Raw genomic sequence first — 16,314 nt, 5'->3', positions numbered from 1 at the left:
TGTGATGACACACTATGGGGACCGTGACTAACCCGAAGAGGCCCTGCTCGTTAATGAGCAGCAGTCTACAATGAAATTTTGATACAGGGTTTCTAGTAATAGAGGAGTATGCATTTATTATGGAATGTTTTCCACTTATTTACTCTTTGTAAATCCTCTGCCTGCTAATTTTAAAACCATTGTGGAAAACTATTAATGTAATGGATGAATGGAAATGGTGATGGGCTCTTGAGAGTTTAATGTAGCTTGTCGTCTTGGTAGGAAATGAGAAACCCACAAGGAAGAGCTCATTGCTTGCAGTTTCTTCTTCTCAGTCCCCTGTTCTTGGGGCCAGATTTGTTCACAAAGGCCTAAAATTTATGATGGGATGGTGCAGCTTTTCAAAGCACGTGTAAATGTTTCATCCAAGCTCTGGATTAGCTGGGCAGTGTCAACATTGCAGCGCATGCCAAGGGGAAGATAATTCAGTGTTTCTAAAGGGGCCTTACATGGTTATACACTGACTCTTCCCCCGGCCTCCTCATGAAGAATCATGGACAGAAAAGCACAACATAAGCTCAGAAATGCTTTGCATGCTACCTTATAGTGCTAATTAAATGCAGATGATATAAAAGAATAGTTATTTACACATCTAAATCTCATTCTCCTACAGGCCCTGCAATTCCTGTTGGGGTGGATGTGCAAGTTGAAAGCTTGGACAGTATTTCTGAGGTTGACATGGTACGTAATTCTCTTTTAAGCCTTGGTTATTCCTAGTCATAAAAAGTCCCTTCCACTTCAAACCTATGGATTTCAAATTATTGGTCAGATGGAAGAAATGGCAGCATTTGACAGATTCAAAGGGGCTGATACTCAGAATTAAAGATGTGATAAAACCAGGTGATCAAAGGCTCATCTCTGTATCTTCAGATAAAGATTACAAGTAGAAGGAAAAAGGGACCTTAAATGGGAGAATATGCAATGCTAGAAGGATCCGTCTCAATCAAAACCATAAAAAGCTCCATACGAAGGTTTGAAGATGTATGGTGAAGTTCACATAAGCTGCACCTACTGCAAGAGTTTTCTTCCTTAGGGAACCATTGAGTCCATTTGTTTTAAATGCATGATTCTGGGAGGTGCATTAGAAAATTAAGTTGGCAGCGTAAATGAGAAGGAGCTGCTCCTGCTTCTTCATCACCAGGGTTTACCTCAATGAGGCATCTGAGTTGGTGGGGGAGCCTGAAGTGCCTCTGCCGAAGTGGAATTCGGTGTGGGGGAACAGTTGATCAGTCACTGATGATGCTGATCAGGAAATCTGCACCGAGTTCAAGTGTGATTTAGTATCTTTATTTCTTTTTATAAAGGAAAAAAGAGAAAGAAATACATGCAGTTGTTAACCCTCAACGGGTTTCAAGGTATTCCCAGCAACAGGAGTGTTCACAAGCATTTTCCTCTTTGCTTTGTTTTTTGTTTTCGGTTTAGTTTTTTTTAACTATAAGAAATGGAGTAAAAACACTGGAAAGAGAAATGGAAAGGGGAACACAGGGGAGAAGAGAAAGCTTCTTGATTCCTTCCTCCTTCTGCATTTTCCTCCCTGGTTTTGGGCACCTTCTCTGACCTAGGCAAATCATGAAGACTTAAAGAAAGAGCTTTATGCTGATCAGTTTTTACTGTGGTGCAATTACATTTTCACTAAAAGAAAGGAGCTTGCCTCCCTGGATATTGAAAGGGAGGGTTTGGGGGGATGCGTGCAATGAAGCGCCTGGAGGGAACATTCAGCGCAGGAAATAGCTGTCGCAAGGAGGCATGGGGCTGTGATATATCAAGATAATGCAAAAAGCCTAATTAGTGCAAGTAAATAACTTGCAATGCCTTCTGTCAGGAGCATCTGATTTCAGCAAAAATCTTGCCCACCAGAAAGTTTTGAGGGCAGCCCTCTCTCCCTTTGTTGTAGACAGCTCCGCAGCCCTATTTTGCCAGCACAGGGCAAGTAACTTCCCACAGCAGTTGCTCATTTGTACCTGGGGTGAAAGAACAGCCTCCCTTGTTGGTTTTTCCAGCAGCTTGTCCCAGCATGGGTGTTCGTGGAGAGGAGAGGAGAGGAGAGCGGGCAGTAAGTTGTTTGCGTGGCCGGGGGGAGCCGGGCTGGCTGTGCCTGCTCCCCGCTGCAGGCAGGGCAGAGCTGCAGGCAGGGCAGAGCTGCAGGCAGGACTTTTCTTCAAACTGTTCTGAAGGGTTTAGTGGCCTTGGAAACCGAGCACCCTTGGTCGCGAAGCCTTTGCCTGCTGCTGCTTCCACAGGCATCTGGTGCCCCAACGAAACACCAGGCTGAAGCTGGCTGCTGCTGCATGTGCTGGCAGGGGATGCCGGTGAGGCTGCCCGGAGCGTGGCACAAACATGAAATGTGCCGCCCAAAGTGAGGCACGTGTGTATGCCCATTCACAGGGCCTCCAGCAGGTACTAGTGTTCTCTCAGTTCCTTGTAAAACTTGTCTCCTGAGGGATTTTCCTACTCATGGGTGGTGAAGTAACCCCCTTTTCTTGGTTTGTAACTGGCGCGTGTGCTGGTCAGGAAGGAACAAGCTGTCAGTGATTGCAAACTGCCTTGTTTGACTCACGCTACGAGAAGACATCTGTAAGTTGGATTCTGTACTTAGAAGCCGTCGTCAGCTGCCGCTTGGGCTTGATGCTTGCAGCACTCGGTGTCCCGTGTGTTGGCCATTGGAGGCCTGTTTGGCGAGAGAAAGGAGCTGAAGGCAAGAGAGGAGAGGGCTCCTACCCAGTGGGTGGTAGTCCAGCCTCTGAGGTTGGCTTCTCCAGCCAGGTTGCAACCTAAGGCCTGCCGGTAGCAACAGCCGCTGGAAGGGTTTCTTTGGGACTGTAGCTGTGAGGGGAAGGTGTCCAGTGTCCAGCAGGGAACAGGAGGGGGCAGCATCCCTGTGGGGAGCAGGGGTGGAGGCTGGGACCTGTCTGCCAAGGGGGGGACCTGCTGGTGGGTGAGCAGCAGCATCCCTCCAGCAGGTCTCTGCCATGGTCAGAGAGGGAGGTGTCTGGCCAGCTCTGCCTGGCGCAGGGCAGCAAGGCGAGGGCTCTCACTGGAGACTTCTTTGACAAATTCATGAAAAACCTATTGGTGATGCGAGACGGTTGCCAGGACAGCCCTTTGAAACGGAGAGCCAGGTTAACTGGTGGCCTGTCATCGGCAAAGCAAAATGAGGTGGTGGTGGTGGTGGTGGTTTTAGAAAGCAGCTGCCGAGGGGTTAGGAAGAGATCCTAGCCTGCGTTGCTGCCTGCCCGGGTTTGGCAGCTGAGGCTCCCGTAACCACTTGCTTAATTGGGAATATAAAGAAAACAAGTGTATTTGATCTCTCAGCATGAGAGAGTAGATTCAGCTCTGAAAGCAGCAGCTGCCAGGTCGGGATCAACAAACAGATGTTCTCCTTTGTGTGACTGAAGCTCCCTCAACGAGCTTAAAAGAGCACTTTATTTATATGCTTGTGCAGTAGGAAAAACAGTTCCCTCACTTGGTTGCTGTTTGCAACAATTTAGTTGTTCTGGGGATAAATTGCTTAGCGTTTAGCCTGACCATTAAGCTTATTTTGAAAGTTTTTCCTCTGGAACATGCTGTTGATACCATAGTCTTCCCAGATAATTTTGCCGGGATTGAAGAATCATTTCTGCAGGGCAGTACTTCTCTTGGGACATATTTGTATCCCTTTTAGGATGGAACATTACTGAGTACTGCAATACATTGATTGGGGGTTTATGTTATGTTATGGCTGAAATGACTTTGTCAGGAAAATCTGTTCACAAAGGCATTGGTCTAGGGAAGAATCAGGAGTTGAGAGGGAAGGGTTTTCATCTACCTGGTAGGAGTGGCTTTTCTTTCTGGTGTTTCCTAGGTGTAGAAAGCAACACTGACAGACCTCTCTCTGGTTCTCTTCCTTTCTTGTGAAGGATTTCACTATGACTCTGTACTTAAGGCACTACTGGAAGGATGAGCGTCTCTCATTTCCCAGCACCACCAACAAGAGCATGACCTTCGACGGCAGGCTGGTGAAGAAGATCTGGGTCCCTGATGTCTTCTTTGTGCACTCCAAAAGGTCCTTCATTCACGACACCACCACAGACAATATCATGCTGCGAGTGTTCCCCGATGGTCATGTCCTCTACAGCATGAGGTAATGGTGCTGCTCCTGAACACCCCTTGGGACTTCACTGTCAATTTTGCTTCCAGCGTGGCTTTGGTGACCACCAGGACTGCTCCTGCCAACACCCCTACTCCTACTGCTGATGCAGAACCCTGTTTCCAGCATGCCCAGTGCAAGACGCTTTGCATGAAGCTGCAAGAAACCATGCTGTAGGCAGTAACAGGATAATCTCCTCCCGGGGGAAACATTCCCCTAATTCTTTGCAGACAGAGGAGGGCTTAGTCGAGGAGGAATGTTCGTCCCGGGGTCAGTGTGTGATTAAACTGGAAGCTGCTGGTATACCAGATGGTGACCTCTATAATTATCCTATTTTGCTTCCTGTTTGTTTAGAAAAACTTTTGTTTGTTTGTTTGGGGTTTTTTTTTTTTTTGGTGGTGGTGTTTGCATGTTGATGTAAAGGTTTAAGTTTACTGAAGCTGAAATGGCAGCATTAAAGACACCCTGTAGTCCCTGATTGTCTAGCAGGTTTGTTGGCTGGAAGAATCCTGAGGCACGTCTGCTGTGACCTGAAGGGTTATCTGGCCTGCGGGTGTGCAGAGATCGTGACTGTGGGTTTGCAGGCTTCTGTAATACACAAGGACATGAAGGCTTTATCCTCTAAACTTCTCTACCTTATTACAGATTCCAAAAATACCACAAAAATCACCACTAGCAAGTAAACTACCACAAAATCACCACTAGCAAGTATACGTATGATTAATAAAGTGAGTATATCTGTATATATCATGCTATTACAAGTTACAATCAGCAATCAATAATATAATATCAACAAATTGTATAGCAACAGCCAATAACAGCAATAACCAAGTAGGTATACACTACTACAGGTTAACACAAACTTACCATTAGTGGAGCAACTCATCAACAATATAACAGCAGATATAGTTATGATAGATTGCATACATTGGATGTATAGTACTGGCATCAAGTGATACCATCATCAAGTGAACCAAATCATCCCATGGGTGGGAGGACAAACCGAAACAACCCCAAAAGTGGGCCCAGAGTGCAACAGACAGAGTCTCACTTCAGAGATGCTCCACATCACAGAGCCTGGAGTCAGACGGGCATCCTCAATGAGAGTCCAAGAACTGGCAGAAAGTTCATGCAGCAAACTCAACCTGTTTAGGAATGGAAAAGTATGTGCAGCATGGGAAGTTCTCAGAGAGAGAGGCTCCATTCTGGGTAAAAATTAAGTCTTCCTCATACCACAGAGGCATAAGAGGGTGTAGGACACCACCACTTTGAGCAGCCAATAGCTACTGTTAATGTCTATTTTTCACCTGGAATGGCCAATAGAGGATGAGGTTTTTTATTCTTACAGATGAATTTTTATTTTCCAGACTGTTTTCCACCTTTGCAGACAATAAGTTGCCATTACCGTCCCTTGGTTTTGGCTTATCGATGATATCTCGGGATGTCTCAGGTTTCTAGGCACCCGGCTTCACTTCAGAGAGGCTGGCTGTGCTTCTCAAGGATGCTGCAGCTTCCCAGGCTGGCAGGCCTTTCTCCATCAGTATTTTTCAGCCGACATTTTCTTTCCCTCAGTAATATTCCCCTGCTAACCAGGTCACCTTTATAGCTGCTCACATCAGCATCCCAGCAGATTTCATTTCCTTCAGAAGAACGCAAAAAGAGATGCCAGAGGAGAAAAACTTGAGAGCTCAGACAATAGAACATTTCCCCAGGACAGAAAACATGCTCTCAGTGTACAGTGACCTTTGAATGTTTTGTAACATAACAGTTTCTGTTCTAGGATCTTTCTGGAACTTACTTACTTCAGCTATGGTAAAATAACTTCCAAAAAAAAGGAAAGGTTTTTATAAAGTTTGATTCAGGAGGCTATTTCTCTTTGAAGAATGAGCATAGTGGGTGATATTGTCCCAAGTAGGACAATACCCAGCAGAACCAGGGGGGCCTAAAGTTCACTGGTTTCATAGTCCAAATATAATTCTACTGAATTTATTTTAAAAATCCCTGGACAAATTATTAAAACTGCAAAGAAACATGTGTGTGTAAAAAAGAGAGTATACCCCATATGGCCGCTTTGTTTTGCCTGATCTTAATGAAGAAAATCCCATTTTGACCAAACACTTGGGAATATTTTCCTTGTTTTGAACCCATTTAATAAATCCACTTATTGCATGAAAAGTCCGATTAGTCACACCTTAACTAAGCAACTAAAGACACTGTCTATTTTATTGGAACTGGGTGAGGATGACGGTGCCACGCAGCAGGAGAGACAAGAAGGAGAAAGAAAAATGAAGGAGGAGGTTAGGTGTAGGCTTGGGTCAGCACTGAGGGGAGAAGAGCAGGAGGAGGGTAGGGACCTTCTCTACAAATTGTAACTGAATACTGTTTTCCATTGCTCACGTCCTGCAGTTCTTGTGCGTGGAAGCCAGCATCACGCCACTCGTTAGCAGTGCTCAATATAAAGGAACGAGTATTTTTAATAGAAAACATTAGCTCTACTCAGGTCTGCTCATTTGCCCACATATGGAGTTTTTACTTTCAAAGTTTTCTGTGAGCTGTTGAGGAGGTGATGCGACTTTCTAATCTTATGCCATGAGAAAGAAGGATGTGAGTAAGCACAGCTGACAGCACAAGAGTTAAATGGATAATCTGATTCATAAAATCCACGGAGAACAAGAATCTGCATGATATTTGGGCCTGGTGGTGTTTAGGCCACTCAGAACGTGATCCAGCTGCCCAAGCATGGGTGTCCAGTGGTGTTGGAGATGTCCTCCAAGATATCTCCAGCTGTCTTGAGATATCTGCGTGGGGTTGGCACTGGGCTTTAGTTGAGGAATATCTTATTGAAGAGCTGAGTTTCTGTGCTGCCCCTGACTAACGAATTGTTAATGACCACAGGTTGTACCACGGTTTAGGTGACCTTGAGGAAAGAAATATCACATTGTAATGAGACTGAGTCATGCAATGTTTAAGTGCTACACACTACTATGGGAAATCATTGCTACAATATACCTTCTGGAGCATATCCCCAAAAAGCTTCTTCAAGTTTAGCTCATACGGCAAAATTCCGCTCTAGTTTTATAGTAAGAATGAAAAGTGTGTACTTTTCATGTGTGATGAGAGTGTAGGTCAGAGTAGGATTTGGATCACAGTCCCTTGAACAGAAGAAAAGCCCTTTATCAACATCTGTAATGAATCTAGAAAGTGATCATGGTCAACAGAAGTAGGGCTCTGAAATGACTCACAGCTGATTTGCCCCTACTAAATTGGGAGCTCCACTGCAAATCCATCCACAAGAGAAAGTTCAGTGACCCACTGGAGAACTTGTTATGTCATGTTGTGCACGACTGAACTCATTTAAAAGTGGCAGCTGTGATTGCTGCAGCTCTTTAGTTAAGACATGAACTTAACGGAGGCAAATCTCACTTGTTGAAAACCACCTGCACCCATTATACACACCCTGCCCCAGAAATACACCCCCCCTAGGTTAAAATAATTTGGTCAAGGACTGAAAGAAACTGCTTTTAATAATGTATATACTGGAGGAGTTTTGTGGCTTGCAATAAGGTTGGACATGTTCTGCAGGCTTGGGTTATTGTTGGGGTGATTATGGAGCGAACTGGGCAATGGGGAAAATGAGGAAACTTTAATCAAACTGGACATAAGGCAACCTTCAAATGTAAACGGTGAAGTTATTTTATATTATTGTCTTGTAGGGAATTTTGTCTTGTGGGGAAATAGTTGGATATGAAACATGGTGGAAGTATCGGTACCAACATTAGTATTACTGTAACATCCAAGATAGTACTTTAGTTCCCGGATAGGTATGGAAATGACAGCTTCCTTCCAAGTGTCTGTGTATAATCCATCTCACTTGGACTTGAAGAATTGGCATTTTCCTGGGGATTTAATGCTAACGTTATGCATAATGGCTGGCTTTAAAGCTGCAGAATGATTTATCTGTGTTAACATTCTCCCTTCTCCCACCCTCATAAAAATCAACCTTTCTCATTTTTGACTTCTAGGATCACAGTGACAGCGATGTGTAACATGGACTTCAGCCGCTTCCCCCTGGACTCTCAGACGTGTTCTCTGGAGCTGGAAAGCTGTACGTTGTATCTGTGTTTCTTGCTAGACGTGCTCCCTGGCTGGCTTCACACACATAGACAGGACACATTTCAGATTATACTCTATTTTAGAGCCCCCCCCAAAGTTCACTAGATTTACTGGGAGTCTTTCTGTTGACTTACCACGGTGTATATCTAGCCCTTATGCTGCAAGACAGGGGAATTTGCAAGGAAAGCGTCCTTGTAGGAATTTTAGTAGATGGCATTTTCAAAAAAACCACCAGCAGAAATGTTCAACATATACCTGTTCTCAGCACCTTACTGATGAGAGAGCTGGGGGAGAAGTTTTGCTCTGTTCATTGCTTCTGACAGGAAGGAGGTGCTTTTAAGTGTCACTGTAAAAAGTTGAGTATAATAATTAATTTTCTCTAAATTTCATTACCAATGTGGTTTAGGTACAATATAATCTTGATCCTGCGAACACTGTGACTTGGGCTCAGCTTCTTTGGGAAGGAGTTGTTCTGCAGAGAAATTGAAACAGTAAGATTTTCATGGCTGTTCTGTAAACTTTCTCCAGGGTGTGCTGAGACTAACATCTAATTATTTTGAGGTCCTCCCAGATATTTAACTGAATTTTTCCTCTACAAGCAACAGAATCACAGAATCATAGGGTAATTTAAATTGGAGGGAGAGTTTTAGGTTGGTCTTGAGGTCAGCGTCTCCAACACCCTGCTCAGAGCAGGGAGCTTTGGAGTGGGTTGCTCAGGGCTGTGTCCAGTTGGGTTTTGAACACCTCCAAGATAATGGTGGCTCCACAACTTTTCTGTGCAAGTTGTTGAAATGTTTGACAGCCCTCATCCTGAAAAAGTTTCTTTTTAACTGCTTGGGAAAAAAAAAAATCCCTTGCTGCAGCTTACATCCCTTTCCTCTCGTCCTTTCACTCTGCATCCCAGAGAAGAGTTTGAGAAAAGCCCATCCCCGTCTTCTGTATGAGCCCCAGCAGGGCAGAAGCTGGACCCCACCACAGACTCCTCTTCTTCCAGCTGAACAAACCCAGCTTCCCCAACCTCTCATCTTATGCCACATGCTCCAGCCCCCTGGCCATCTTGATAACCCTTTTTTCCTTTTTTTATTCCTGCTACCTAGTGTGCTAACCGATTCTTTAAGATTTTCATGTACAGTCTCCAAATATTTCTAGATTTCTGCTCCAAATCACACCTGTCACTTTTGCTTTTATCATTCTAAGATAGGTTGAGGTGTCTATGTTTCCTCTTTCCTCTAAATTCAGGCGTTTTACCCATGACTATTTCCTGAGTTGTTCTTACCAGTTAGCAATTACTTGTCTATGATTTTTAATGTGCAATTCTCAGAAAAGTAGCATTCTACCTGTCATTTCAGTAGTGTGGAGTAAAAAGAGCATGTGTCTCCCTGAACTGGCATGAACTGGATTTTTGTTGTTGTTGTCACGGTATATCATGTGGCAAGATCTTTTTAACTCGCTGTTGTTAGCAAACTTATTTGTGGCATTACTTTATGCCAAAGATGCCTCTGTGTTTGTTAATTTTGTCCAGATCTATTAACTTTTGCTTCCCCTCCAAGCTAAAGTCACACCACATCGTGTTTCTTCTTTCCCTAAGATGCTTACACTGATGAAGATCTGATGCTATATTGGAAAAATGGGAATGAATCTCTGAAAACCGATGAAAAGATTTCTTTGTCTCAGTTTTTGATACAAAAATTCCACACTACATCGAGACTGGCTTTCTACAGTAGCACAGGTATAGCCTTTTCTGATTTAATGTTATTGCTAAAGCTAATGCTGTATTAACTACTTGTGAGAGAGCTCCTGGGATTATATGCCACTGAAATGTAGTCTCCACGGTCTGGACAATACATGTGTTGAAAGATCAGTTTCTGTTTTCACTACCCTTTAGAAATAAAAAAATCAAAAGAAAGATCTTGTCTCTCTGTGCCTACCATCCAGGCTGTTCTCACCGGTTCTGGCTTTCCTCCTCTCTCAAAGGTTGGTACAATCGCCTCTACATAAACTTCACTTTACGCCGACATATCTTCTTCTTCTTGCTCCAAACCTACTTCCCCGCCACCCTCATGGTCATGTTGTCCTGGGTGTCCTTCTGGATCGATCGCCGAGCAGTTCCTGCCAGAGTTTCTTTGGGTGAGAGCAACTGCAATAAGCCACGACTGCATGAAAATCTTTGAACGTGGAAGTTTTGGCAGGAAGGGGAACTTTTCATTTTGATGGTTAAAGATATAGGGCAAGCAAATGTTTGTTTTATCTGATGATTAAGATAATGTAAAACTTGCAGTTTGTCTTAAGTCTTTCATTGCTAAGCAGCCCTCCTGATCTATACTTAGCTCAGGACAGAAAGGGCTCTGGTTTTAAAAATAAAGTTGGGCAGAGAAGAAAGGTTCCGCTATTTATTATCCCTGTTGTCCAGTGCTGCAGTTCTGAGACACACATTGCCAATGCTGAGGGTAGAGTTTCATGGGAGTTTAGGCACCTAGAGGGAGTTAAAGGCTTCTGTTACAATTTTCATGAGTGCTTTTCATGAGTGGGGTCCTGCCATGTTCCCGCTGCCACAGTGGGTGTCCCATGTGTCTTCTCAACCAGCCAGCACTGGTGCTGTGGCCGGTAACTTTCTCCAGGCTGCCTGGAGGGCACCAAAATGGCACATCTTCACAAAGCTGGGAAAGAAAGGCAGCGAGGGATCTAGTCCTATCAGCGCCGGCCAGCAGACTTCAGTGTCCCTCCATCTGGTGTGCCCCTGGGGACACTTGGGGCATCTCTGTAACATCAGGCCTCGAAAAACAGCGGGACAGTGAAGGGAAGGTGGCTCTCCTCTCACATCTGCAGTGGTGAGGATGAGAGGCCACTAGCCCCAAGGTGAGGCAGAGGTTGGGTTTCTCCTCTCCCAAGGGTGCCTCACACTGAAGGTCCGCTGTGCCTGAGGTAGGGAGGTCTCTCATTTGAGGGAGCAAGAAAGTGAAGAAGGAGCTGCTTGCAAATCCTGTGCACACCAATCTACCTCTCTGGCCATCTAAAATCCATCAGGTTTGTCTATGTCAGGACTGGAGGAAATTCTTTCAGCTGAGCAGAAAAAGAGCCGATTTATCACTCCATGCATAGGTTAGAGGAAGGCAAAAATATAAAAGGAAAAATCTCTGAGTGCTAAAATATAAGGCTTCCAATACTAAAAGCATAGAACCAGTCTTTCAGCCCCACACATTTGTCTCAGAGCTGTGCCCTGCAGCAAACACGAGGAGAGGCAGTCGAGAGTCTACTCCACTGAAAGAAATGTGTTCAGGGGATACTTTTTCATCAAAAGCATCGTGGCCAGCAGGTCGAGGGAGGGGATTCTGCCCCTCTACTCTGCTCTGGTGAGACCTCACCTGGAGTGCTGCATCCAGCTCTGGAGCCCTCAGCACAAGAAGGACATGGAACTGTTGGAGTGGGTCCAGAAGATCAGGAAAATGATCCGAGAGCTGGGGCACGTCTCCTATGAGGACAGGCTGAGGGAGTTGGGCTTGTTCAGCCTGGAGAAGAGAAGGCTGCGGGGAGACCTGATTGTGGCCTTTCAGTACCTAAAGGGGGCCTATAGGAAAGATGGGGAAAATCTTTTTAGTAGGGCCAGCTGTGACAGGACAAGGGGTAATGGTTTCAAACTGAAGCAAGGTAGGTTTAGACTGGATATAAGGAATAAATTCTTTACAATGAGGGTGGTGAAACACTGGAACAGGTTGCCCAGAGAGGTAGTGGAGGCCCCATCCCTGGAAGCATTCAAGGCCAGGTTGGATGGGGCTCTGAGCAACCTGATCTAGTTAGTGGTGTCCCTGCTCCTGCAGGGGACTTGGGCTAGATGGCCTCTGGGGGTCCCTTCCAATCCAAAACATTCTATGATTCTATGATTCTATGATATTATTTTAAAAAAAGTAGATCCTGATGAAAAGTGAACAACAGTAGCTGTGTTCACAGTGGTCACTGTTTTGAAATGCCTGAAGTAGCTATGAATGTTTTTCCACCCTGTTTTCTGTATTTAAGTGGCTTTGGAACTTGTAAATATTTTTTGTCTCCATGACATCCAAACAAAGTATATACTATTTTGCAGGATTTTGTCTATATCTGTCTAAATATGTATATACACATACAAGTGTGTATACATATACATATTCACACACATAAATATTTAAATAAACATGGATACATACATATAAACACATATACATGCACATATCTCTATATATAATACAATGGTTGCTGTTCAAAGCTTTTTGATTCCCACAGCCTGAACTGTAGACAAATATTCCTAGAGGTAAAAACATAAAGCCCTTCTTTTGCATTGTTTCGTGCATTTTATCATCATTGCACGTCCCTTTTAAGATCAGTGGCTTCGATCAAATCCTCTTTAGCTGTGACCAAAAGTCAATACTGGCAGTGCCTGTAACACAGATTGGTACAGCTAGGAAACAGGAGTCCTTAGCAGATCTGACTAAGCACTGTGTTAAAATCCTGGAGGTTAAGGTGGGAGTTAAATGTTGTTCCTAGCAAAATGATGGCTGCTCCATTGCTCCTCAAAACTAAACCCATCCTGCACAGAGAAGTGCAGGCAGTGGAACAGTTTTGCATTGGCAGGAGACATCACAAATTTATTTCATATTTAACATTTTTCAGAGCATTGTGAAGAACATAATTTTTGTTTTTCTTGAGGCAAAAGCCTTATGGACTGCATCAGTCAATAACATTTACTTCTCTTGGTTCTGTCCAGGGATAACCACCGTGCTGACCATGTCCACCATCATCACTGGGGTGAACGCCTCCATGCCCCGTGTTTCCTACATCAAAGCAGTGGACATTTACCTGTGGGTCAGTTTTGTGTTCGTCTTCCTCTCGGTGCTGGAATACGCAGCAGTGAATTACCTGACTACGGTGCAAGAGCGGAAGGAGAGGAAACTCCGGGAGAGGGTGAGAAAAACTCTTGGTTTTTTCATCCATTTATTCCTTTTTTTTTTCTTACAGCTGATCTGGTCTTTCTATTGACTGGTTTGTGTCTGTAAATGGGAAAACACTGACATCCATGTGTGTATAATTGGATCTGTTCAGACAGCTCCACTTCAGGCTGAATTGCTAACACCAGAAAAACAGGAGTTGCCCTCATGGGTCTTCATAGAAACATCAGAGAAGGGGAGAGTGTGATCTGAACTGGGGAAGAGTTCAACCTGGAACTGTGTGGGGATGACAAGAGAGGAAGGCATCAAATCTGAGACTTCACTGCAGCTGCCACAATTGCTCTATTTTTAAGCTAAAGGTGTTATTTGAAGCAAATTAATTTTTTCCCTCTACAGTCAGCTTTACTCTGGAAACTGGATTCAGTGGATGTAAGAGTGGAGTTGTTCCCCGTTGCCAAACACAAAAACCAGTCAGCCAGGTTTATGCTTGTACTTTTTAATGTGCTGTGAAAGGTCTTATCATGCATCCTTGGAGTTTTTCAAGACCTGACCACATACAGCCCTGGGCAGCCTGGCCCTGCTGTGAGCAGGAGATAGGACCAGAGACCTCCTGAGGTCCCTTCCAGCCTGAATTATCCTACAGAACCATGAGCCCTTCTCTGCAATTAAACAGAACACCATCACCTCTTGAACACTAAGGCTTGGGACCAAATTTTTTTCAGTCCTCACACACCCAGAATATCACCATGTTTTACAGCTTCCTTCTTCCCATTAGGAACTCCCCACATTAGTTCACAGGTAACATTGGTCACCTACTGCCTTTGACTCCTGGAGAAATTTCTGACTCCTTTCAGAAATGCCAATGCAGACATCATCTTTCATATGATTTGACCATGACATTTCCCTCTCTGAACTACTCTGTTGGCTTTCCATGTCCTTCTCTTCCCTTTGCACTTCTTCCTATGACTTCCTTGAAGTACAGAACAGACCACCTATCAGCCCAGTACCTTTCGTATTTGACCTGTCATAAAAAATTTAGTTAGATAAATTTTAAAAAACAATTGGAAAAAATTCAGCAGACTCCTGTGACAAAATTTTACCTCTCTCCAAGGCCTTCTTAACAATAGTGTGATTCTGGAAGGCTATTTGAACAGGTCCTGAGTATCTCGAGTTATCTACGCCCCAATCCTAGTCCCCACCCAGGGCCCAGCCGTTCACTCCAATGCAAGGTAGAGGTGCTCTGTGCAAGCACAGCGGGTCAAGCCTCTCTTACCTGCTGCACGTGAGGGCTCTGTGGCCCTTTAGCCAGCCCCGCTCAGACTTCCCATCTCCAAAGAAGTCGGCATCTTAATACACAGGAAATTACAAAAATCATCCTTGCTAGGTTCGACTTGCCTGGAATAAACTGGTTTGTTTTTTTTTTTTTAAAGGCAAACCCCCCTCTCCTTTGTCTTTAACTGGATTGGAGGGATGAAATGAACTTGAGGGGGTTTGTTACTGCTCTGCTAAGTTTTCAGGAACGTTTTCCCACATCTGGTGCTGGCATAGCTTGTTATTTATATCACAAATCTGCCCTTTATTGAGTCTTGTGCATTGAATTCCATATTCAGCAAATGCCTTTTTACTACACAAGGCAAAATTTTCTATCCAGTCTTTAGCATGTGACAATATTAATCCTCAGCATTGGTAATGGGAACAGAGATAATAAACAGCACTATTTGAGGGGATTGCGGCACAAAGTAGAATCATAGAATCACAGAATAGTTTAGGTTGGAAAAGACCTTTAAGATCATCAAGTCCAACCATTAACCTAACCCTGCCATCCCACCACTAAACCATGTCCCTAAGCACCTCGTCTACCCATACTTTAAATACCTCCAGGGATGGGGACTCAACCACTTCTCTGGGCAGCCCATTCCAATGCTCGACAACACTTTTGGTGAAGAAATTTTTCCTAGGTGAGTAGCTAGGTAGTAGTAGGTGAGTGCTCTTGAAAAAGCAGAAGAGACTTTTCTCATTGTAAATTTAATCTTGTCAGCCAATGCTGCTCCCCTATGAAAGACCCAGAAAATCCTAGTATGAATATGTTATGCTGCCCAGAGAAGAGCTCTATGTTATGTCTACATTAAGAAATTAAATGTGCCTGGGACCAAGGCTGATAGAACTGGAGTATCCAAAACTAAACCTTCTTTCCCTCAAAACTGGAGTGGTTGCTGTGAACTGCGTGTGGCAAACGTTCCCATGCTTATTCCCAAACCATACATGGGAACTTTTTGGTACTAGTTGACCTGGACAAAATTCAGGCCAGAGACATTTCTGACACTCTAACAGTATTGTCAGCTGAGTTGCTGTGCCCAGGGAGGCTCTTTGGCAGTGATTAACTTATTAGGGTAGACATAGACTAAAATTGCTGCAGGATGAAATTATGTAGCATACTTGGGCCTGTACGTGCCTATGTGAAGATGGATGTATTTTAACACTCTGTGGGGGTGGGTTTCTAGTACATTGAGGCTCCCCTGTCCATAAGGGTGACTGCCGTCACATGTACATGAAGCCATGGGTACTGTAATTTGACTTGGGGGCTAAGAGTAAATCTGCAGAATTTCTTTCTCTGCTGGGTCCTGCAGCAATTAGCTTATTGCCATTAACCACTTTCCCTTCCACCCACACACCATCTCCTGGACCTGTCATCAGCTGATGATAAAGAGCCTGATGTAATTGTTCCCTGTGGTTTTTTGGTGTTTTTTTTGTGGGTTTTTTTTGGTTTTGGTTTGGTTTTTTTTTTTAGGTACACCTGCTTAGTATAAAATATGTCTTAAAACCCAACTGATGTTCAGCTGTACCCATGGAGTGCTCCAAAAAATTTCTGGAGTGATGGGACTAACAAGTAGAGCAAACGGGCTACAAACTTGTCATGTTTTTCTCCACGCAGTCTGCTGATACCAGATCATTTGGTTATGACTAGAACACAGAAAACAATTCTTCATTTGATTTTCAGGTTTTTAGTAAACAATGTGATCTGTTGGTTAAATAATTAAACTCAAAGCCTGCAGAGTTTTTCAGTGACATCCTGAATATTACATGTTTGGGTATACATACATTTATATATATATATATATA

General features: G+C 44.0%; 1 protein-coding gene across 1 annotated transcript in view; it reads left to right on the top strand.

The window, feature by feature from the left end:
- Nucleotides 1-16,314, top strand: part of LOC104127351 (gamma-aminobutyric acid type A receptor subunit rho2) — a 40,816-nt gene that overhangs the window by 23,050 nt on the left and 1,452 nt on the right. The window contains exons 3-8 of the mRNA XM_009640016.2: nt 653-720; nt 3,936-4,159; nt 8,188-8,270; nt 9,867-10,007; nt 10,253-10,405; nt 13,014-13,210. Of these exons, the coding sequence (XP_009638311.1) occupies nt 653-720; nt 3,936-4,159; nt 8,188-8,270; nt 9,867-10,007; nt 10,253-10,405; nt 13,014-13,210 (866 nt within the window). The remainder of the gene's footprint in view (nt 1-652; nt 721-3,935; nt 4,160-8,187; nt 8,271-9,866; nt 10,008-10,252; nt 10,406-13,013; nt 13,211-16,314) is intronic.

This window comes from Egretta garzetta, unplaced genomic scaffold (genome assembly GCF_000687185.1).
Source record: "Egretta garzetta isolate BGI_Z169 unplaced genomic scaffold, ASM68718v1 scaffold76, whole genome shotgun sequence".
Taxonomy (NCBI): Eukaryota; Metazoa; Chordata; class Aves; order Pelecaniformes; family Ardeidae; genus Egretta; species Egretta garzetta.
This window is presented reverse-complemented; position numbering and strand designations above follow the sequence as displayed.